The sequence below is a fragment of the Tyto alba genome, unplaced genomic scaffold (assembly GCF_018691265.1).
Source record: "Tyto alba isolate M040663 unplaced genomic scaffold, T.alba_DEE_v4.0 Super-Scaffold_22, whole genome shotgun sequence".
Classification (NCBI taxonomy): Eukaryota; Metazoa; Chordata; class Aves; order Strigiformes; family Tytonidae; genus Tyto; species Tyto alba.
This window is the reverse complement of record NW_024881296.1, coordinates 23,283,851-23,308,981: the sequence shown is the minus strand read 5'-3', so window position 1 is coordinate 23,308,981 and position 25,131 is coordinate 23,283,851. Positions and strand designations below refer to the sequence as shown.

The window sequence follows — 25,131 nt, the reverse complement described above, 5'->3', positions numbered from 1 at the left end:
TTCTTTAAATCACTTGAAGAAAAAAAAAATGCTTTTTAAATAAAATACAACCTTTCAAAAAAGCAGTAAGCAGTCGGGGAAGAGAAAGCTAGAGGATATAATGGATTCTAAACAAAGAACACTGACAGTGTAATTACAGGGCTGCTCTATGGGCTGCAGTGAAAAGATCTACTTAGAAAGTACGATCATTTTGGGAGAGCCAAGAAGACCAATGCGTTTAACTAGCTTTAATTTGCTTGCTTTCTCTTACTCCATGAATTTCCTAGCACAGGACTAGACAAGTACAGCGCTTGCAATTTTTTTTCCAGACGTTTTGTACAATCTATTCCACCATATTCTCAGAATCTCAGAACAATCTTTATTAGGGCTGCCTGCTCATAAATATGTCCACAGGGGAACAGGATTTGAAACAAACGAAAAAATTATCCCCTAGAAGGCTTTGGGCTTAAAAGCAGTAGAATAATCAATGAAACTACAACCAGATAATCTATCACCTGCTTTTCTTAGGGCTGCTGAAACAACTGAGACTGTGTATCACATACCCTTTTAGTACTAAGACTGAAGGAGCATTATGTTAAAGTCTCTAGAAATAACATGAAAGGTAACATAGTAACGCTCATCAAGAAAATTGTATTTCCTATAGATAGCAGAAAGCAAATTATACTGTAGCTAGGACTTTTCAAACCAGGATACTATTGTCAAGTGCACCCTTTTAACTACTGAGATACTTAAAAGTAATTGGTAGTTATCTCTGTACTAAGTAGACATTCCTCAACAGCAATGTTTCAGATTGGCGGCTCACACAATTCAGTAATCTCCTCTCTTGATTTCTCTGATGGTTTTACCCCAAACATCACTCCCAACTTCTCACCAGCTGTCTGTATCTGTATTACAGTGACGTAATACACATGATGTATTACATATTAGACAAAATACATATGCATTAACCACAATATCCTCTAATCAGCAGTGTGGAACCCTGAAGAAGGCCATTATTTGGACTGGGAGATAACACAAATGAGGAACAAAAAAATTATTGGATTTTACACTGACACCTCAGTTCAGCACATTCCTTGCAAGTGAGATAGTTCTTTATCATGCTTTTACATCTGGGTTCTGCATTATCTACTACTTTAAAACATCCAAATAGGTATATTAACATTTGTATCAAGTTATTTCTCCAAGAACCTTGAGGTTTTTTTCAGTTTTGTTTGGGATTTTTTGTTTTTTTAATTAAGGTACAAGTAACATTAAGAAAAATGGTCGGGACTTTAATTATATTAATCAGATATATATTAATTCTGATTAATATTTTATCAGAACATGTGCATTAACTTTTCTTAAATCTAAAAAAACTAAAGGTTTACTCATGCTTTGTAACTGAGGTTTTACCTGATTTCAAATTAGGCTAACAAGCTATTGCCTCCAAAACAACATTAACTATCCACCGGTTTATATTTAGATCCAATCCGTACAGAATTTTTGGTGTCTGCTAGAACTTGCCATTTCATGGCACCTTCCTGTTTTCCACAGTGGTTCTGATCATGCAATGAGGACTGCAGGTGTGAAGCATGTAGAAAGTGTATACACAGAAACTGCAGACAACATGAACACAAAGCTTAAAGACTACATTTCAATATTTTGTATAAATAACATTTGTCCTAATCACTTCAAGGTTTTACAGTCGAATAAAAATAATGGGTGGCTCATTTTATCAATTTGCAGAACTAGAGCCCATCAAGTTCATATTTTTAATATGGTGAACTTTTTAATCAACATGAAATTTGAGAAGATTCCATTATTTTGCTTCTAATAAATAACAAAATTCCAAATTAATCAGCAAGCATTTCAGTTTGTTTTCAGTATTTTACTTTTAATCACAGATAGCTCAAATAGTAAGGATCTCAATAGTGAATCACCTGTATCGGTAGACATACTGTAAAAGAAATCCATGAGTTTCAAGAGAAAGACTTTTGATTGTCCTAGGTTTAAATAAGTCAGTCATGTAAGTGAATTACATAACTGAAAGGTATTTCTAATTTGTGGTAAGAAGAATTCTGTGATGGCACCGCTTGACAAAATAACGTACTGCAAGAATGTGAAAATACATGAAAAACAAACTGGACAGACTAGTATAACTTTCAAGTAAACATTTTTGAAGTTGAGTGTCCATTTAGTATTTATGTATTTGCACCACTGAAATGACAAAGATTTTCTTGAAGAAAATCACTGAACCCAAAATTACATTTCGAATTCTACAGACAAAATTTCATTGATTTTGTCCACATTTGTGTCTAAAGTTTGCAATATATGCGCCTTTACAGAGGGGAAAAACTTAAGGCACACTTAAAACTGCATTTCACTGCACTGATGAATGAGATCTGATTACCTCAGAAACAGTGTAAATCTAAAGTAATTTTTTCCCTTGATCAACTAAAGTGACAATGATAGAGCTTCCTTTGACTAGACAAAGGCAGGTAGATTTTCAGAAAGGACTTTAAACACTATAATTATTTCTACTTAATTCCTGCTGTTATCAAGAAAAAGCTACATTTCTTATTTTCCCAGATGTAATTATAATATGCTTTCTCCTTTAGTGTGGAAGTGACATTGAGCTCCAAAGTCCCTGCATCTATGGTCTATGTGAATCCTACCAATCTACACCTAAATTATATATATCCATTTAATACTCTTCACCTATTAAGGATTTTTTGCACTGCCTTGCACACAAGTATAACACTCCAACACAATTATAATGCTCCAGTATACAAATCAATATGGCTGTAAAGTTTACTCTAGTTTTAAAAACACAACAAGTTATCTATCTTAAAGAATCTCACCATTCATCTGCATTTCAACAGAAAGCTTGATACATGCTAATGTGAACACATACCCGTTATAACAGATATGCACACAGGAAATCATTCAAGAGGAAAATTGCAGCATTAAAGCATTAAATCAGGAAGAAAAAAATACTCAACTAACCTATCTACAGGTTAAAATACTCTGACCAGATTTTTTTCTGTAAAGCACAAAGTAGTCCCTTATCTGAGGGCATTTAGTATGATTTCATCTGATAGGAAGAAGATAAAATTCAAAATTAGTATTAGTGAGTTAACTTTAAAAGAAAAATGACAAAGCACAGATTAAGAGTAGTAAACCAGTGACACCACCACTAGCATCACTGTTACTATGAGAGTGCTGAAATGTGCATTTTAAACTTCTTAAAAAGACAATATACATTCATCTTCAACTACACAACACATCTTAACAACCTCTTGATTTTTAAAAGTACACAGACCACTAGTCCCTCCCCTCCTCTAATCTTTGGTAGCAGAACATCTAAAAGATACTAAGAGTAAGATATTCAATAAGACTACCCTTTTTCATCAAGTTTGTGCACGATAGAAAGGAATACAAGAATTATACAGCTTACCAACTTCAACAAAACCCCTATCAACAGACTTTCATACCATCCCATCACTGACAAGAATCACTTTTCAAATCCTATACACCTTTTCTGGAAGTTACTACTCCTTTAAGAGATGTCATGAATTTTCCGTTTAGTAGCTCTACTTCACTCTTCTTGACTATGAAATATCATGTACATATGTTAATAAAATTCAAAATGTTTATTGATTACCCAAAGAACCTGTACAGACTAAGAGGAGTGATTAACATCACTAAGATGACCCTTCAAGGAGAAACATAAGATGAGTTACAATTAAGAAAGTCTTGCAGTACGTTACTCTCTTTGTCACTGCAAAGTTTCTGTTGATGCAAATGAATATAGTAAAGCAATATGGCACAAAGATGCTTGTGCCATTCTTGTTCAAATAAACCACTTCAAATTAAGAAAGAATATCCTGCCTCTGTGCCTTTTAAATCAATCTCATCTACACAGGTTGATGGTTTCACAGTACATGCTTACTTGTGAAAGCTCAGCACTTGAAAGGAAAATAATACAAAATTCAGAGTCAGCAATAGCTGTCAACAAGGAAAAGATCCCTTCATTACCTGAATTAACAATAACAAAAATTGTCCTGGTTACTCTTTATGACTCCTGATACTCTGAATAGGTTTTAAAATTATATCTGTTCAGCTCCCATTAACAAGAGACGATAAAAGTCACACTTATGTTATTTTTAAATACATTACTGAAAATACAAAGAATAAAATTTGGGATACATTTTTACCAGCTTCAAATTAAATGACCCAAAGATTTGAGTTCAGGGAACACGAATCAAGAAAAGGAGTACTTTAAGTGTTGACTGGCATAATGTATCCTTGCATGTGTTCAAAACTGCTGACACTGTATTTTGAGATAATTCTGCAATAAATAGGCTTATTTTATAAATACGTTGTATAGACAATGTATTAGATAATTTTTCAACTGTGCTTAAGGAACGCCTGTGCATGCCATACTACAGGCTTGATTACAGTATTCTCATCTTACCTTATTCAGGGTAAGAGTACCTTAACTTCATAAAGCCACACAAATCACTGAAATGACTTGAAGAATGGTATAGTACTCTACTGAAGCAAAGGAGTCTGACAGAATCTATTCCCTTGAGTTTATAATAACAACATGAAGCACTACATACAAAAATGAAAGTGTACCAACTTTTCACAGAAAAGGCTTCAGCAAAGAAATCATGTTCTTATAGCAAATGAAGGCTATGTTTCACATTTGTAATCTTTATGGATGTAGCAGTCTGCTCAAATACAGTACAGTGAAAGATCAGAATCACAGGCTCTTTAAAACGGTAATAAATACATCAAACAACTTACTGATGCATAAGATTTTCAGGGAAATGTACATGCCTAAATATACCGTGTTGCTGCAAAGCTACCCAAAATATTTCTCAATATGTATGTTACTTATGTAAATAGTAGATCAGCTTCTTCAGTTGCTAAAATCGAGATCTTTCATCACTAGAGCAAGCTTTAAACAGGCATAAGCCAGAACTGCTGCCCAAATGCCTGGCCCCCATCTTCTTTCTGTTCCATTCTCACTCCTTCCTTTGCGTCAGCAAAAAATACATGTTACTACCATGAACCATATCAAAGAACTGGTCTGGATCTCAGGGCAGCTCCTTTCAGAGCACATGTTGGATTACAATGGCTTAATCTACAGTGACAAAGGGAAGTCTTCACTCAAACGCTGAAAGGTTTAAAAATTCCTACTGTCAAGATAAAGTAACCATACTGTTTCTTCTGAGTTTCTGAATACAGCTAGTTTGGTAATATTTGTCTGCATGCTACAGTAATAACGTAAGAAGTGGAACAGTTCTAGCTGTAAACATAATGCAACTGAAGACTATGACAAACTTTTATTCTACAAAAAAATAAAATAGTTGTTAGAAATTGATGGTATAACACATATGTACAGTAGCCATTTTATTAATGCTTGAAATATGTTAACAAAGATGAAAAATCATTATAATAATACAGTGGTTTATACCGCTACCAACCAAATTGTTCAACATCTCTCACCTGGTAATTTACCTAAACCATCATACTCTGAGTAATTTAGCATACTGTCAGTTCCAGTTTAGAAAAACAACTTAACTTTCAAAGAGGCATTTAACAAAATGTTTGAAAAGTGAAGCTACTGCCAATATGTGTTTGATTCCGAGTACTTATGCATCTATGACTGAAGCCTTTTCAAATAAAGAAAATCTCTTAAATTCATAAAGTGTTGTTACAGCTATTTTTGCGTTTGGACTTTCACACAATATCTGCCTGACCAGAATACTACTAGTAGGTGGTGCAGCAGCATCAGTCAAGTTCTTTGAGCCAAAGTCTGCCCAGGAAGTTACTTTTACCTTAAGCATTGTTCATCTCAACTCCCGAGACACATTCTGGTAATAAACACATCATCAAGGTCTATTATAAAGCAACAGTTATTTAATGCATACCTCACTACATCCTAATGGCTACTACTGGCACAGTAGGTAAAGAATCATTCATTCAAGTCCACTCTTCCAAAGGGCTACCTCATTAAGCTGACAGTTTGCTTGCTATCCAGAATAAAAGTGCCTGTAATTGAAAAACTGAACCATGACACAGCATGAAAAAATAACCCACCTCCTAGAGGGAGAGGGCAACACACACATGCGTAACTTGCCTCTAACGTTCAAAGGCATGCTTATGCTTTACACTCACGTGACATTCTCATACCTTCAACCCTTTGGGGGAAGCAGAGGGGGAATTAAAACTTGCATGTTAACTCTTTAACGTTAAAGATCAAAATTCTAATCTGAGCTAAAAATGTTTCTTCAACAAAAGGGGCATTCATGTATCAGAATCTACCCTTGGATCCTATGATGCAAAACAACTTTCTCAAAACTGAGTGAAAGGATGCTTTCAGACACAGAATTTTAACAAAAGTTACGTTGGAAGAAGTTGGTGAAATGCACTTGAGTGGAACAAATTGAGAATCTAGCATTACCCTATAGCCAAATCCTTCATCGCCAATTTAAAGGATACACAAGCAGAAAAGTAGGTGAAAAACAGGAGGGAATAATGCTACTAATTTACCTAAGCAGCCAATTAATCTCAACAATTTAACAAGAGGATCTACTTTGATATTAAGCCATCAAAACACAAAGCCCCCCCTTATTTCTGTTAAAAACATGTAGGGTTTTTAGACCAACAACAGCTTTTCACTTTTCGTGCAACATTTCTGGACTTTGAGTCACTAAAAACAAATAACCACAAAGTACTGGAACACCACCACTATCTATCCAGAATACCAAATATATTACAAAATAAGACAATGCAAATATTTGCTTAAGTTTTGGCTTCATGCATATCTGCATTTTAAAAAGTAAGCTAAAATCCTACTGTATATTCTTACAGTATATCATGTTCCACCTTCTAGAAGTAGTAAGAACATCGTAACAATGAGCATGAGAAGGTAAACATAAGCTTGACAGTATTGCAGTGAAATAAGTTTTGTTATCTTACTACTTAAAGAAGGTGAAAGGCAAATTTTTACAACCTAATTTCATTTCAATTTTATTGAACTGTCTACAATATTCTGTGAGTGTGTGCACATACACAGGCACGCACAGAAAAAGTGGTATCTACAAACAGTTTACACAATTATTTACATACACATGTTATTTACATAAACTAATATGACTGCACGATTTTCGATGCAAAAACCATATGCTTCTTGCACATAACTGTTGCATTGGTCTTACAAAAGTAATATAAACCTTTTGCAACAACTAGCTAAGCACATATCATATCTGATTCCAAGTTTTTAGAGCTTGCAGGTTTTTAAAAAAATACAATACCTAGAACACTGTTATCAAACAAATATGCTTTATTGGCATCTAAAAACAAAATGCACCCAACATTAAAATGTACTTTTTCATTTTTTTAAACCCACTGCAGTACGAGGAACAAATCACAAACACTTACTTTAGAGAAAACAGAGACTATAGTGTAGATTTTACAAAATCACTTTTAATCTCTGTGTTATGCTCCTTAAATAACATGGGCCATTTCTTTTTCTGCCAAATTGTAGGAACATAAAATATCACAGCTTTGTCTGTACTTTAAAATTCTGCAGCAGCCTAAAAACACGGACAAGATACACCAGCACCTGTTTTCAAGTATAACAATTTCGATAGCCAACCTAGGGGTAGTATCTAAAAAATTCCATTTTCTTCCATAGGAAGTCTTTGTTTGACAAGCTGTTATTTTCTCTTTGTGAAATTAAAAGCAAGGGGGGGAAAGTTTATGCTTTACCAGAGAAATAAAAAAAAATGTTTACCTACCATGTTCAAATTAAGAACAGTGTTCTATACAAGTCAGTTGTACAGTTATTTAAGTGAAAGATGAACATGAACATCAGATTAACTTAATTCTGGCAGACAAAAGTGAACTGCTACGGTCCAGTCAGCCATTTATCTATTACAGAGAGATGACAACTTTACAAAAGGTATCTTTTACCTACTGAGTGATGATTATGTCCCCTCAGTTTCTGTGCTTTCTACCACTGGTTCACTTTCTATATCAGCTTCTGTGTCACTCTTCTCTTTGTTTATCTCGACGGAAGATGTCAGTTTTTCATAAAGTTCTGGATCGTCCTGCACCTGTGCAGTCGGTGGCTGACTTTCTGTCTCTGTATTTTCACCATTTACCTGGGGCATATTATCAGCTTTGCGTTGGGAAGTGGCCCCATCAAAATATTCAAAAACCCGTGGATGTGGAGGGGGGATCCAGTTGTTTGACATTCTGTCTCTTCCAAACCTGTTCCCATTAATTTCTCTGCAAAAATTAAAATCTCTGTCATCCCTATCCCTCTGTCTTTCCCAGGGTCTTCTGCGGTCATCAAAATCTCTGTGAGCATCTTGTTCAAATCCTCTATTCCAATTGGGACCACTTCTACTATCAAACCTATAGTTTACATGCCGAAACCTCTCTCTGTCTTCATGGAAGCCTTTAGGGCCACCATAAATAGGGAAGGCATGGTGCTCTCTTTCATCATAATCTCCTCTCTGTCCCCAGTGCTTGTCTGAATTGAAACCAAAATGCTCTCTTCGACCAAGGTTATCTATACCTGGTCTTCCAAAATTTTCTCTCATGTCTACATGTGGTCTTGGAAAGTGTTCTCTTCCATCTACTGGAGGCCTTCCTATACCCTCTCTTGGATCAACTGGTGGTCGTCCAACAGAATCTCTGACATCCACTGGAGATGGTCTGTTAAGATTATCTCGGTTTTCAACTGGAGGAAAGCGATAATCTCTGTCTCCTTCCTGCTGAATGTTATCGCCTCCAAGTGGTAGTCTCTTCTCTGGATTAGGAATGCTATCAATGTTTTGTCTTCCTGGTGTTCCAAAAGGTCTTTCTGTTTGATTAAAAATATCTCCTGGAGGAAAAGGACCTCGAGGTGGTGGGTGAAGAGCTGGATCAAGGATTGCTGGAGGAGGAATACTACGCTGTGGTGGCATTCCTGGCTGCATTAATGGAAACCTTGGTCCAGGTGAATGGGGCATTAGGCCTGGACGGATATCTATGAGAGGCATTCCCGGCATCCTTTGACTATTAATGTTTAAATGAGGCATGTTTTGAACCCCAGCTGGATGCTGCATTGCCAGAAGTCCAGAACTACTTGAAATATTTGGTGGTGGCACTCCCATAAGTCCAGAACTACTCGAAACATTGGGTGGTGGCATTATAAGAAGCCCAGAGTTGCTTGATGCACTCGGTGGCTGTACTGCTGCCAGAACTCCTGAGCTGCTTGAGACACTGGGTGGCTGCATTCCTGTCAGAAGGCCAGGGCTGCTTGAGACACTGGGTGGATGCACTCCAGCTAGAAGCCCTGAGCTACTTGAGACATTTGGTGGTTGTACTCCAGCCATAAGTCCAGAGCTACTTGAGATGCTGGTTGGCTGAACTCCGCCAGCAAGAGAAGAGCTACTGGAAACAGTAGGTAGTGGCACTCCTCCTGCAAGACCAGAACTGCTTGAAACAGCTGGTGGTTGCACTCCTCCTACAAGTCCAGAGCTGCTTGAAACACTGGGTGGCTGTACTCCCCCCGCAAGACCAGAGCTACTTGAGACACTGGGTGGCTGCCCTTCTCCAGTAAGCCCAGAACTGCTCGAGACACTGGGTGGCTGCACTCCAACAAGTCCAGAGCTACTTGAGACATCAGTTTGCACTAAAATGCAGCAACAAGAAGAACAGTTAGCAGAAAATGTCAGTGTAATATATAAAATTCAAAACAAAATGCAGCTTAATCCCTATTCAGTTAATGCATTCAGTAATGATACTGCTGATAAGGTCTGTCTCAGTTTCTATAATGAACATACATCATTTTAATCACATCTGTGATAAACAGGCATTATGTCACAGAAATGAATGTCGCTACATAGTAAAGAATGTACAGCAGCTTAAAATTGGAAACCCCACAGCCATCACCCAATTTATGCAAGGGAAGTATTAAAAACTTTTATATAATTCTATAGATGTTATACTATCCTACCCTCTCCTGCTCCTTCCCACTGTCACTGCCATAGTAAGAATGAACTTTTAAGGAGTTTTCTAAAGGACTTCCAGTCTCAGCTTTACTTCTCAAGTCTATAAAGAAAACATCCCCGAGTGTAAACTGCTAGAAATCAATGATCAGATGATGACAAAGATGGTTCCCACCACTCTTCCAACTTAAATTGAAAATGATACCCAGCCTAAAGTATCCTACTCTGTAGTTACTAGTGCAATGGACTACGACCTGCAAAATGAACCTCAGAAGTATGATGTTTCCTGCACGCGAACGTATCAGACAATAAAGATGTTTCGTACCCGGTCTACTGTTTTCACTGGAAGGAATCTGAAGGTCTGTAAGATGTGATCCCTTTTCATCTGATTCTGGTTTGTTGATTGGCAGAGGATTAAAAACACTTCCAGCAGATAATGTTGGAGTAGCTAGATTACTAGTAACTGTGCCAACTGGTAGAACAAGGCTAGTAAAAGGAACATCCTTCATCGTTTCTTGTGCAATTGGTAATGGAGGCTGTACTAACGCTGTAGAGAAACAATAGAAGTGTATCACAGTAATCATATATTCAAGCCTTCAAGATTAGCTTGGCAGAGGTCAGGCTGATAAATCAAAATAAGTGAAATCAATTAAGTGTTACATTTTTTGATAATAATTTCTCATCCTCAATCAGCATGGTAATATTTCATTTTTTTGTAGAGATCATGTACTGTAGGCAACCTAAGTAATCAGTACGCTTTAACAGATATTTTTAAATGTTAAATGAATACAATTAAAAGGCTAAACAAAAATAATTATAAACTATTCAGTGACTAACACCAAATAGCCCAAGTAACAGATACATCTGTTACAGCCAGGTTCAAATATTGAATTATGCATACAAATAATAAATAATTAATCTTTTCTTTTTTTTTTATTTTTTTTCAGTAACTTCCAGTAACTGATTTTTCAGTCAACTTGAAAAGCTTTGTATGTCTTTTCCTCAACAGCTGCTTAAGCCAGCTAAACAATAACTTCTGAGTTGCTATTTTCCATTACACAGGATTAACTTGCTTTTGATTAAAAATCAAGTAGTATATCAAACAATAAGGCTTCTCACACAAACAACTATTAGAAGAATCAAACTTACGTGTTGGAACAACTGGTGGGACAACAGGTGGTGGGACAACAGGTGGTGGGACCACAGGTGGAACCGGGGGAGGCATATAACCTATATGGAAAAAATTACAAATTATTACAAGGTTAGTAAATAAAGTTTTGCAGTAAAAGCTTGCCTACATTATCCCTCCTAAAGAGCTGCATCGCTGAAGACTAGCAAACAATAAATGTATGGGGAAAAGCAGAGGTGGTTATTGTTTTCAAAAACTACCACATCTTTACTGTAGATGATCTGCATGTGCATCTTTAAAAGTGATTTCTGGAAGCATTATCAAAAGAAGAAAATGAAGAGTTTCAATATTTTCCAAAGAAAGAGGATTAATCTTAAGGATTTTTCAATTTTCGTTTTTATCAAAGTTCTGAAAAAAATCTGTTGTAATTACTATTCTCGACAGAATACAATGGTAAAATAAAATTAAGTTAGACATAAGAAATTTCATAATAGATTAAAATTACAGATTCAAAGGTCAACTGGCTCAAACAGTAACCACTAGCTGATGGAAAACTATACAAACCCTGATGTACATAGAAGCACACAAACCGAGTATACTCATTACACACTCAACTTCATTTTCACTAACTTACCTGGAGGGGGCTGTGAAGGGTTGAAACTCGCTCTCAAGAAGGGTGGAGGAGGAATTGCGCTGTAACCAGGAGGAGGGACAGACATTGTGACAGGAAATGCAGGTGGAACCAAGCTAACAGCAGGCACAGCTGGAGCTACTGGAATCTTTTGTCATGGAAAGAAAAAACAAGCAACTTCAATACTTAACAATATTCAATGACATTAAAAGAGGGATGAACTGATTTGACTGCAATTCATGTTAAGCATTAAATGTACCAAAGGCTTTGTATAGATTCTGAACACACTGAAGAAGAATTAGATCATATTCTGAAATGTTATCTACACCACAGGCAAACAAGGACACTGGAAGAATCCTATCCTATCCTTTATTATAAAAAGAACAGAAAAATACACAGTTAAACACTACACTTATTCAAGAACAAAAATTCACCTATGGAAGAGAGGTGAATGCAGAAAGGGAGAGACAGAAAAGCCAATTTGAGAGCACCTGGAAAACAGTGATACTATTCTCATTAGAAACTCCACATAGAACAGTACTGGAAAGTTGAGTTTAGTGTATATAAGACCAATAATCCTGATGAAATCCTAAAAATTACTTATTATTTCTCAAGCCTCTGCTTGAGCTACATGCTTTGATACAGGGCAACATAATTACAAGTAATTAGCCACAGAATAAAAGCAATATATATACATGTTATTTAAATACATACTGATCACAGTGTACACTAGGAGTTGAAATAAGAAGATTGAAGACAATCTTTGTGAAAAGAAAAAAGCTCAACATTTCATGCAAGTAAATGTAAATATGTTAAATTTCATAGCAATTTTATGTCAGCTCAAGTATTGGAAATGCGTATACATGTTAGGAAAGATAAAACAGTAATAACATGAATATAAAAAATTTTGTATTAAACAACTGTTTCTCATGGTCATCATAAAAACAATTTAAAGAGTTTGACAAACAGCATTTGTATTTATACTTGATAAACGTGTAGCATAGTATGCTCAAGAAAAAAATACATTGTATTCTTCTAGCCTTCCACGATACCTTGTTACTGACTGGATGTAACTAAAAATTCTCTGTTTTAGCAGAAGGAAAAAAAAAATACAGCAGAGAATCAAAGACTCTCATGAATTACTGCATATAGAGTGCAACAGTACACTACTTGAGTAACTGGATCTTTTAAGATGAGACTGTCCCAATGAAATCCTGCCCCAAATTACTGAGAAAATAAACTTATATTCAAAACTGATATGGGGCAAAGCACATAGGTAGCGAAGAAACAAGTGCAAGTGAAAAAAAGATTATTACATTCCTTAGCTTACAGAAAGATACTTTGCTCTGTAGTAAAATACTTTCTGCAAGCTGATTTAAATTTCTCCTTAAAAAACTAACGTGCCAGTAATTTTTAAATTAGTTTTTAGGTTGTTGGGGTTGTTTTGGTTTTGGTTTTTTGCTTTTTTTTTTTTTTTTTTTTTAAAGAATTGCTCCACTTTCAACATTTAAGCCTTCATTTCAGTCTGTACTCAAGTTTGGTGTATGTTGTGCACAAAACTGAAAATCAACCTTGACAACTGATTTACTCTAAACTATTTCAGAAATAAACATACATGGACACAGGAACTAAGTATTTCTGATTTAAGTACTTTAACTCAGCATTAAAGTTTATCTGTACTGAATAGAAAGTTTGCCCTCCAGTTTTGTGAGGCTTTTGTAAACTCAGACCAATACAAACCTGCAGCATAGTGACTGGTTGCGTGTAAGCTTCTGTCTGCGTTGTAATAACTGTACTCTTATCAACTGCAGCACTCTGTGTAGTTTGAGTATTTTCTTTAGCAGCTTCTGAGCTTCTGGCTGTTTCCCATTCTTTAAAAAAAGGTATATTTTTAATATAAAAATATAATTAATATGTTGGTTGTGTTTAAATACTAAAAAGTCCTCTTAATCCTTAAACAATTAATTTTAATCTGGTACCCATAGATACAATACAAATAACCCTCTTTTCACGAGAAGTTTGAAACAAATGCACTTACTTATTATTATATATTTTAAAGAATGGAAAATATCTTTAATCACTTGCAATACTGTTTAACTGTGCCTGACTTTTCAAGAAACAAACTCATTTTTTAAAACTTGCCAAGTTTTTTCACCATTCTGTTAATAATTTGTAATACAGAATATGCTCCAGTTTTATGAAAACTGATGATGTCAACATACCCATGTTAGCTACTGTACAATGACAAAGAATCCTCATGTTAAACAAACCTCACCCCAACCCCCATTTCTTGCTGCCACTTCCTCAAAAACTTTTGTATTTTAAGTATAACATAGTGAATGTATTTCGGTAATTTTCTATGTTTTAATTATTCTACCATTTATATTCAATTTTTACTCCAAGCAAGACTGCATTTGGACCTGAAAAAATATTGTCACTATTATAAAACAGTCTTAATCTACTGTTTACTTTAGTATAGTCCAGCCATTTGGTGCTAGATCCATTTGAAGAAAACACAGTACTCGTTAATCTTTTACAAACCTAACAAACCTCTCAATTAACTGGGTTTCAAAGTAAGGTCTAACATTAGTTGCTTTCCTGTCTCTTCAGCTTTATGGAGGAACATATATATAGTATATGTATGTATAAAAATATGTATTTATGAAAAAGAGTATGCATTACCTAAAACAATAAATTTTCTGAGAATTTGCAATTTCAAAAATAAACACATTTTCTAACTATCAGAATCATTATAGGTAAGTCAGTACCTGTATTTACTGTTTCCTGGTCAATCATGCCACCTTCAGCAAAGCCCTCCAAATCATCCAATTTTACTTTCTCCCAAGGAATATATGAAACTCCCAGGTCCACATCCCAGAATTGCTTGTATTCTGTTTTGACACCTTTATTCAAAGCCCAGGCAATCTGAAAATAAAACCCAACCAGGTAATCTGATTAAATCATATAACCTGTGAACAGAGTATTTCAGGTAATTTCCTTCATGTTTCTATCACTGCAGATCAATCTTCAATTTCTATTTATTAAAGCTTTAATAAGTTTTCTAATTTTAAATGAACCTATAGGAAGTTTATTTGGCCTCTGCAACAAGTATGTGGAAGATTAATTACATCAAAAAGCTTAAATTTGTTCCACATTAGTTCTAACATACATGGAGAAAATAAATACAGTATTTCAAGGACTCATCCTAAAGCATCACAGAAATTAGAAAAAAACACAGCATTTAATCATGTACTTAACTCTGTAAGAATACTATCAGATTTAATATTAAGTGATCCAAACCGTCAGGCACAGGACTTAGGTTATTTACAGTCTCATACTCTTGCCACTAGCACATGTAAGTATCAAGTCGCAGTTCCATTTTACTCTCATATCACCTGTTAAAAGCTTCATTTTACACAGAGAAGAAATAAAAGAATTTACACCTTACTGCTTCCTTCTTTTTCTCCATATTGTACATTTGAATGAACAACTCCTAATGATAAATTGTGTTAGAACTATACTGTACTTGAAATGGACAGTGTCCTTCGATTAAAATCAACTTACTTTAATAATTTTAGAGCCAATTTTATAGGACCCAGAACTAAGTTTCTGAAGAGCACGATATGCATCTTGTCTATGAACCATACAGACATAAGCACAACCTCTTGGGGGAATCATCTGTGGAAAAAAAGCAATGGTCTTAAAAAGTAGGAAAACCAGTATTTCAGATTACATAACTGCACTAAGTGAATACTAATACTAAAAAAAAGAAAGGCTTACACTGTAAACAGTCGTTACCTTAATCAGCAATATTAACAATTTTGAGCATCAGCAAAACTTATAGAGCAATATTGGCAGGGTACGTCAGTTGTAACATTTTCAAGAAGCAGCAGCAAGCTGAAGAATGTGTACTAAAAACTACATTAAATATTTGAACAACACGGGGCAGACAAGAACTGGGAGATACTATGACAACTTCAGAAAAGCAGAGCTCCAAATTCACCACAAGCTGAGCAACAACCTTTCACAGAGGGACAAACTAGTGATTAAATGTATCTTGCATTTTTGAAAGATAGAGCCCTCATTCCTGAAGTGTGATTTCCACTAGCTTTAATATTTTATTTAGGAAAGAAAAGTATGATGTGGCAAGTAATCTATGAAAGTTTGCAAATCATGTATGACAACTGCTTATTTTAGTTTTAGTCAAAAATATAGGTGTGCTTTTATGTTGCTTATGAACATAGTAATGTAACAAACAGAAATATTTAAGATGACAGATTTTAATGCAGTTATTATAAAAATATGTTTAATATATACAACAATGTTATCCTAGGTACTTAAAGCTTCATGGAACATATAGGGCAAACTATTTACAGTATCATTTGCCTCTGAAATGTAACAGACACTGGGACATTATGGTTGTTATATTACTTTCATCTGAACTTTCTCAATTGCTATTCCCTGCAAATCAAAATGATGTTTAAATGTCAGGATATCAGGTTTTTTTTGACTTCTGAAACTTTTTTAAAAGATAATGTAATGACACAAAAACTATTAGTTATTAATTATATAGCTGCATATATTAACATGGTAGAAAAAATAGTAAACATATTATCTGAATTGAATTAAATTGCATGAGAAGCACATTAAAACTTCTGGAGCAAGAAACAAAAATCCAAATTTATCTCATGTAGATATGTTATTTTAGGAGAAAAACACTTTACCTTGAAGATGAATTATAGGCAACACTGAAATACAACTCTAAGCATCTAAATCTAAATTACTCTAAATCATGAGAAATGTATCTCCTAATTATAAGCATCTTTTTAATAGTTTTATGTTTTAGAATAAACACTTGTTTACAGTACAATTTATTTTCTTCTAAATGTTTTATCCACATTGATTCCACTTAAGGAACCATCTGTATGGAACACAACCAAGAACAATGTGGATACACACAAGTTTGCATCCATTAGTCCAAGGATAAATTACACCTGCCCTGTGCCGCATCACAAAAAAAGGCATAACGTCTTATTTGTTAAGACCCTAACTTAAAAAACAGTGTAAACTGTTAGTGCTTGGGAAAAGACATTTTACCATGAAGTGTACTGTCTTTAGTGCTTCAAAAGACAGTACATGGAAACCAATAAGCAAATATCATAGCCACAGTTTTTTAAGGGATAAAAACCATTCTCCTAAATACTAGCTTAAGCTGCTAAAAGGAATTCAGAGGCATAATCATGTTTAAATTGCTGGTCTGTAATCCCTGAAAATGAATGATAATATGATTACTTACATTAATTGACTCTATTTGTCCAAATTCTTCAAACAAGTTAGTTAAATCTTGCTGTGTAGCCTTCTTGTCTACTTGACCTACCCAAAGAGTAGTACTGCAAACTGTCAAGAGACACATTCATGTCAATGAAAACACTAGAATGTTAGCTTATAAAGTACACAATAGCATGGATATAAAAGGCTTTAGAATTACAGAGAAATCACTGATCAAAAAGCAAGAATAGTAAATCTATAGCTATCTAGAGATTAAGTACATTAACAAAAATGTTAAAGACACCAAACAAATATTCAGTACAAGTGTTCATTCTTGTTTCATTTTCTTTTAAACAACATAGTTGTTTTAGAAGAAATGAAAAATAAAATTCTGTAGATTATTATCTAAGGTAAATTGCAGTAGAAATTACTTTGGGGAAAAAAAATATTTCTATTCCACGTTCCATAAAAAACATGCCTCTGGGACTTAAAGTAAGACTATGTTCGAACTGGTTAGAAGTATATTACAGAATTCACTTAACTGCAGTATTATGCACTGCATTTCACCTGAAAGAAATGGAAACTACACTTTTACTTCACCTTGGGGAACCATCCCAGAAAAACAAACCTGTGAGGCCCACCACTGAGCTGAAGATGTCTGTGATACTTCTGACTCTTGACAATGACACCACAAGCTCAGATCCCTGCAGTTTGTCTCCCAAATGCCTACCACCACCCCCCTCACCAAATAAACACTCACTGACATGTGAGCTAAAACTTCCTTCTCCCAGACGGATGTGGTTCCAATTCTTTTGTCTCCCAAATATTACCCACTCTACAGGTGCAAAACTTGACAAACTCTTAACAGTTACTTCCACTTAACATAAGGTGATCTAAATCAGCAAGATATTAGGTCAGTATTGGTGGTTTTCCTCAAATATCTTACTCCCCTGGGTAATCCATCCATGATCTTAAAGTATCCAAGGCAAAACAAAACCAGACCACCTGGATCTCTTGTGACTGCCCTATCCTGAATGAAGGAAACATTCTTTCACTGCCACCTTCCTGTATCACACACCCTTTCTGTACCAATCTTGGTGCAACAAACTGGATACCAGTGTTGTATGCTCCCCTGTCAACTGACATTTTCAATTTACAGCAGTACTGAGAATGACTAGCCTTAAGATTTCTCTTGGACAAAACTTGTTCCTTACATGTTTGTAGATGGCCATTTTGTTTCTCATGGTGTTAAGCTCTATGAAAATATTCTTCAGATCTCAGCAAGTGCTAACAGTGGCTATGACTGAAAAAATTTCATGAAGTAAAATGCTCGTCTGATGAATTACTTATTTGTTTATTTATTTAGTTATTTATTTACCTTACCAAAGTTTCCACACTTCGCTTAGCCTTCTTAATATTTTCTTTCCATGAGCCATGTCACTTCACAGGCCCTCAATTGCTGCTGTTGCTCATCAGGTTACTTAACATCCCTGCCTCCCAGTTCCATCCATTCTGATTATAGCTCCCTGCTTTGTGGACTACTGGGAGAAATCTACATCATAAAACTGATTTGCCTCTTTTCATGTGAAAAGCCAGAGAAGAAGACAGAAAAAAAAAAAAAAAACCCAAACCATCTAAACTGTAGCACAGTCTGAAGTTTAAAGCCACCTTGGACTGATGTAAAATATTAATGTGAAGAGAACATAACACTCTTTCCTTTGTAAAAATTAATTTTGAACTCTTTAACTTGTCAGATAAATGATGTAATATAAGAACACATAACTGCAAAACTACAACAGAAACTGTGTATAAACTATCTAAACAAAGTTAAATTGGGGAGCACAAGTTTATTGCAAAAATAGATTAAGTACAATTATGTATTGCAAGAACCCAGAGTCCTGCTAACAGCAGCAATGGGATATACTGACACAGTAGCAGATGACTTACACCTAATTTCACTGTTTCTAGCATTCATCTCAAAATACATTCCCTTTGATTCAAGCAACTGTGTGGAGAAAGTTCTGCCTGCTACCTTCCTTCTTTTTAGTATGTAAATTCTCTGTAGAAATGACAGCAGTACACAGGAGCACTCTGAAGAAGCTGAAATTCAGTTGCTTTTTGGATACTTTCTTAAGATGCAACCATTATAGTCTGTCATGATAGCACATTACTTGTTTCACATTTCCACTTGCTTTGGCTCTATGTTCCTGTGAAAAGCTATTTAAAAATCACTCCAAAAGTTTAACAGAACTGGCCTCTATTTAAGATATTCAGCAGTGTCCAAAGCATGTACCACATACTTAAATGTCTTTTCAGCGTACCAATTTTCAGATCAAGCGCTGTTCATCTTCAAATGCCCCATAGAAGACAGCATTAAAGAGAAAGCAGATTATAACTTAGGGACAGCCCTTGCTACTCTCTGTTCAGAAGTAAAATCACTGGTGCAACAGTATGAGTAAAATCATCAGTATAATAGTATGATACTTGTTTTCCTCTAAGATGAAACGTTTCTTACAACTCAGGTACATCATCAGAAATAAAACTTTTAAAAAAGATCATGGTTACTGCATTTTGTAACAGTACGCAAGATAAATCTTATTCTTTCAATGAAAAACAAAGCCTTTTTTCCCTTTAAAGCTACATCATTAAAAGAATAAGCAGCTGCCACTTACCACTTAGTGTTTTTGACCGTATAGGAGGCAATCCCTTTTTCTGACGTTCTTTTTCCCTTTCCCTAGCCCTTCTTTCACTGGAATATGACCGAGATGATTTTCTCTTCCTTTCTCTCGATCTTGAGCGTGAACGTTTTCTGTGTTTACGCTTACGAGAACCAGACCGTGATCTAGACCTTCGTTTTCTCGGTGACCTACAAAACACTTAATTTCAGTATGCTGAGTTAAAAAAGATAAATTCTAATTTCGTCATCTTTTAACTACAAACTTTAAGCATGATACAGACATTTCTATTATATTTACTCCAACTGCTTCAGGAAACATACTTAATGCCATTAGTGTGAGGAACAGAAAATGTACCTTGAGGTTGAAACAAAACAAAACACATTCAAATTGGTCTATAACAGTATCTATTTTTCTGTCACAGAAAACCTGATCAGCTGCTCGTGTTAGTTATTTTTGTTACCTGAACAGGTCTTTAAAAATTTAAAGTAGACCCCAGATATGGAAAATGAACGGTTATGCAGAAAGTCCACATCTAACACACAAATATTAAATGAATACTTTCTTTTCATTGCCAAAATCTGCTCATGACAATTCTGAAAAATACAGAATTGGGAATGATAATCACAAACTGCAACTTTGTTTCACAAAACCTTCATTTACTTAATACAAGTTAATTATGAAACCTTGAACGAGATCTTGAACGAGTTCTTGATCTTGAACGAACAGCTGATTTCTTTTCTTCTTGTTCAAAAATCTCTTCTTCAGCAACATCCTGTCCTTCATCTATATCCATGTCCTGAGGTCAGACATAACAGATGTTCAATAAAATTTAATAAATATACTCACAATATGTATGACTATATTAAAGCATACATCCATATTATTAATTTTGAAATCATCTCAGTATGCATTTTCCTTTCAACTTCTGTAATCAAATTTAAAATAGGTTCTACCTGTTGTTGAATATCCATTGAATCATCTACATTTGTTTCCACTTCTAAAAACTGCTGCTGACTACTCCCTTGTGATGGTGAGGCAGAGTGCTCTGAACCAAAATTTCCCTCTTGATTCTCCTCAGGACTTGCCTAAATAACAAATAATAATATATCATAAAAAGCCTTATAATTTAAAATGCTTACTGTGTCAAAATGTAATACTACATGAAACAATTGTTCAAATTTCTCTGAAAACTAGTTATCAAGCTTCTCATATTTTCCAACTTCCCATTAATGTGAAAGCTGTAGTAGATTTCACTCCATTTCATACCTTTTTTTGTATCATCCTTAAATACAAAAGTTAGAAATAATTAATATTCCTGACTATAAAAAAAATTATTATCTATTTGTTGGAACAAAAACCAAAAATATACTATTTGTTGCTTAATTTGGCTGTCTTGAAAACAAAAATTCACAGAACAAACAACAGTGATGGCAGCCATATGTACAGTGACACTGAAAGATACCTACTGGTCACCCATTCACATGCATTAATAAGCTATACTTTGTTATTAATATAATGGAAATATTTGCAATACCAATTGAACTAGTTTAAAAAAATTACACTTAATTCCAAACTTTCTTACAGTGTGTAATTTAAGACAAGTGATTGCTACAAGGTAAGAGAGGGTGTTGTGTCGCTTATGTCAGCATGTCAATTATGAGACGTAACAAACAAGTAGTTCTGAAAAAAACACCCAAATGTAAAAATGTAAAATATTAAATACATTGTTGATTTGCTAGAGAAAAAACTACAATGACTTGTGCATTGGACTGAAAATACAGATTTGAAATAAAGATCTGTAAGTTACAGAAGAAATTCAAGAAATACAGAAAATGCAATAAAAATACTCAGAAATGCTATCAGTACAATTTTGAAAAGTATTTTTAAACCTATAAACCGATATTGCAGGTAAACATTTCAGTGATTCTCATTATATTTTCGCTTTAATTAAATGAACGCTAGATATTCTATCTGCCAGGAGAATGGCAGAAAGTTAGCAGAATGACATGTAGTACCAAGTTTTCTTTGTTTTATCTGCACATTTTTAAACAGCTTATAATTACAATTTGCAGAAAAATAAAAAATTCTGCTGTAATTCAGTTAATGCATTTTCCTTCTAACATTATCTGTTTCATCTCACTTTACTTTTATTATTCTTCAGCAATCAGTTTCTTGATATCAATTCCTACATTTCTTATTGCTCCTTCTGTCTCTGTCTTCTATCCTCTTCTCCTCTCCCTCTGCTCCTAATCAGATGCTTAATAATTTTGTTTTGTGTTTTATCTTCTCTTCCTTTAATATTTCTCATTGATGCTTAAACATGGAATTAAAGAAAATCTTTCCCATAGCACGCTGCAGTCATTACAGAGTAGTTCCAGCAGAAGTTTGTATCCTTTAGATACTATCAAGGTCAAAATAAAACTTTTTCTCCATATTGACTAGACAAGAAGCTGAGTGGACCTGAAGGGAAACAACTTACGGATTTGGAATAAAATACCAAATAACAAGGAGTCACATGAACATTCTATCCAGAAGTGTACTGTAACTTAATTTCATATGTGAAATTAATTTAAACTTTAATTCCATTTATTTTACAATAAGGGCAACATTCAGCATTTTTGTTTTCAAGTTAGATAGTCCTTTTTAGACAAATTGCATCAAAAGCTCCTAAAACAGATGCACTCTTCAAAGCTAGATTCCTTTACAACATTTTTTTAGTGTTTAAAGCCAGAAACTGATATCCACCAACATCAAAAACTATTTAGTCTGTTGGCTATGTTGTACAAACTTTCTCTGCTATTGCACTTAAATGAGAAGTTAAAATAAAGCACAGTAAAATAAAACACTAGAGTAAGAAAATAATATCTAGTAAAAATTAAATTACTCTTCTAAACAATTAAAAACTCAAAGTCACAAATTCAAAACTGAAATGACATTCTTGATTGAAAGCTGAGTGACTGCAACTTTGCACATATTAAACTAAAATCCCCAACACATGTTTGTTAAGTTTGCAGTCCCTTAGATTTTCTTTCAATCTAAGATTTGTTTTACTGTGAAACTAGATCCAATACTTCACAGAAAGTCCACTTTGTATCTGGTCAGTATCAAGACAGAATAGATTTTTGGGCTTTTTTCTAATGGGATCAGGAGTTGGGATGAGAAGGGGAAAAGGGCAGCTAAATACTGAGGACTAACCTCAGAAGAGATAAATCAATTTACTTCAGTGTAGAGAGGACCCAATTCACAAAGTACAGAAGGAATCTTGGGTTGTCTCAAGCATCAGTTCTTAGTCATTTATCAGGAAATACATGACTCTCTACCTTAGCTCAGATTCTTCAACAGAATGAGACATTTATTATCCAAGACTTAAAGCTTGGTAGGGTAAATTAAAGTTATCCACAATCTATTCTGTCGTCTTGATGGTTCTGCAGCAGCAGCTTCCACGCTGCTCTCCTTCACAGACAGGAGCGCAATCACTTCAGTGCTCACTTTCTTTCTGATAACAGAGAAAAAACTTTTTTTCCCCATATAAAGAGCTGAACAACCAAAGCACAGTCAGTCTGTAACTCAGCTAAAGGGTACTCTATCCTAAGAGATGTAAAATGTACACCCCACACATTTGTTTGTTGGTGTTTTTTTTCTGCTTTAAGAACTTTCTTCCGCTTATTCCACTTAGTCTGCAAGCTTCTGTCAGATGATTTCACTGTAAGAGAAGTGTCAATAACAAGACATTTTTTTTGTCATGGAGTATGAATTTTTTATCAGTGGAAAACATAATTACTATGACAGCCACAAGATGGAGTTCTTACCTTTTGAGGCTGCTGTTGCTCCAGAAGCTGTTGTCTGAGATGTTCTAAATTTTGTTGCTGTAGCTGTTCAGCTAGTTGGTGAAAAAGTGAGTTGTTCACAGATTCTGGTACTAAAGGCCTAAAATGAAATAATTTAAATTAAATAAAAAAAACAACCAAAACCCATACAATTTTTCTTTTGGTTTAAACAGTTGGTAAACACGTCTTTACAACTGAGTTTCAAGTTTAACTACTATGAATGTAACAAAGTAAAGAACATGTTAAGTTTAAGATGAAATAAACAAAACTTCTGGCACACAGATTTATATTAAGTTTTTTAAAAATGTATGTTTCATTACTTTAGTGAACTGTTTTCTCTTCCTACTGCTTTAGTAATGCTCTGAAAGAAACAATTTCCTTGCTATTTAATCGTAATGTTTAAGTAGTGTCAGGCAAATTTTAGCATTTTCTGTAAGAAACATAACTTGATCTTACAGTTGGGAAGTGGGAGTTTCCTTTTTAGGTTCTTCACTTTGTTCAGATTCTTCCCCAAAGTCAAACCTGTCCATCAGCTTCTAGGAGAAAGCAAAATAAGCATTACTGTGTACTCCTTATACGTCCCTGTATGCATATTTACTTTTCGGAAGAAAAATGTTCTTACTTCTCAAATTAAAAAACATTTTTTTTGGCAAATAACTGAATAGAAAATTAAATGTCATACTGCTACTGCTACCAAACTCCTGAATGCATCAAATACCAAATTTTGTCCATAGCCTTCTTGAGCTCTGGCTGCTATTACAAGTACAACCACATGTTCTTTCCATTGTAAATAAAAGCTAGTTTGGAGGAAGGTTTAAATAAAGATTAATTTTATATAATGGTACCTTTAATTAGAAGAAATTACTATGAGGAGGCCAACTATTCAATCCTTTGGCAATCAGCAAACTGCTCTGCCCATATCAAGAGAAGACCTACAGCTTGATTACTCCACAAAGAATTACTGTATTTTCACACACATGTGTCATTTAGACAACCTTAATTCCTTCAAATATACTGCTCCTTGCAAACAACCTCTCATATAGTCTGCAAAAAAAAAAAAAAAATCAAAGCAAGCAGTTATCATGTAAAAAGAATAAGCCTCCAGGGGGATAAAAAGAAAGGTATCAGACAGGTAAAAAGAATAACCTTGGATAAACTTCCTGTATTATCTGCAAAGATGTATATGCTGTCGTTCTGCTGAACAAAAGAAGTTCATTTTGCTTATTAATTTTTAAACAACCCAGAAGCATTTCAGTAGCATTTTACTTTCTTGAAGACAAAACTGAAGAACAAGCATGAAGAACTAAAGAACAAGCATGTCCCTGTGTTTTTACACCTTGGAAGTTTTCTGAAAAAACGAGTTAGTGCTGTACTACAAACCACCATAACTTCTTCTCTAACCCTGGTCTCAGAAGAAGAAAATCAAAAGGATGAGAACACAGTGTAATCATTTTGAAATACCAAGGCAAAAATGTCTCCAGTAACAAGCCATGATGATTCAGTAGCCCATTTTCTTTCTCAGGATCTATTTAATCTCAATTACTGGAGTCCAGCAAGAAGAATAAAGCATAAGCTAGCCAAGAGACTGATCAATCAAGAAATT

The 25,131-nt window shown here is 34.6% G+C and overlaps 1 protein-coding gene across 6 annotated transcripts in view; it reads right to left on the bottom strand.

Moving 5' to 3' along the window:
• Positions 1-25,131, bottom strand: part of SCAF8 (SR-related CTD associated factor 8) — a 101,389-nt gene that overhangs the window by 32,031 nt on the left and 44,227 nt on the right. For 2 of the 6 annotated variants that reach the window (XM_033011586.2, XM_033011583.2), the window contains exons 8-20: positions 23,985-24,064; positions 23,511-23,628; positions 20,655-20,786; positions 20,385-20,497; positions 19,696-19,889; positions 17,052-17,152; positions 15,320-15,433; positions 14,524-14,680; positions 13,496-13,626; positions 11,759-11,903; positions 11,145-11,225; positions 10,321-10,542; positions 7,969-9,679 (exon numbers count right to left, since the gene is read on the bottom strand). In XM_033011586.2, coding sequence (XP_032867477.2) covers positions 7,983-9,679; positions 10,321-10,542; positions 11,145-11,225; positions 11,759-11,903; positions 13,496-13,626; positions 14,524-14,680; positions 15,320-15,433; positions 17,052-17,152; positions 19,696-19,889; positions 20,385-20,497; positions 20,655-20,786; positions 23,511-23,628; positions 23,985-24,064 — 3,285 coding nt within the window. In that variant the 3' untranslated portion in view covers positions 7,969-7,982. Of the gene's footprint in view, positions 1-7,318; positions 9,680-10,320; positions 10,543-11,144; positions 11,226-11,758; positions 11,904-13,495; positions 13,627-14,523; positions 14,681-15,319; positions 15,434-17,051; positions 17,153-19,695; positions 19,890-20,384; positions 20,498-20,654; positions 20,787-23,510; positions 23,629-23,984; positions 24,065-24,373; positions 24,562-25,131 lie in introns of those variants that run through there. The other 4 variants (XM_033011582.2, XM_042795681.1, XM_042795682.1 and 1 more) reach the window with 3 other exon arrangements.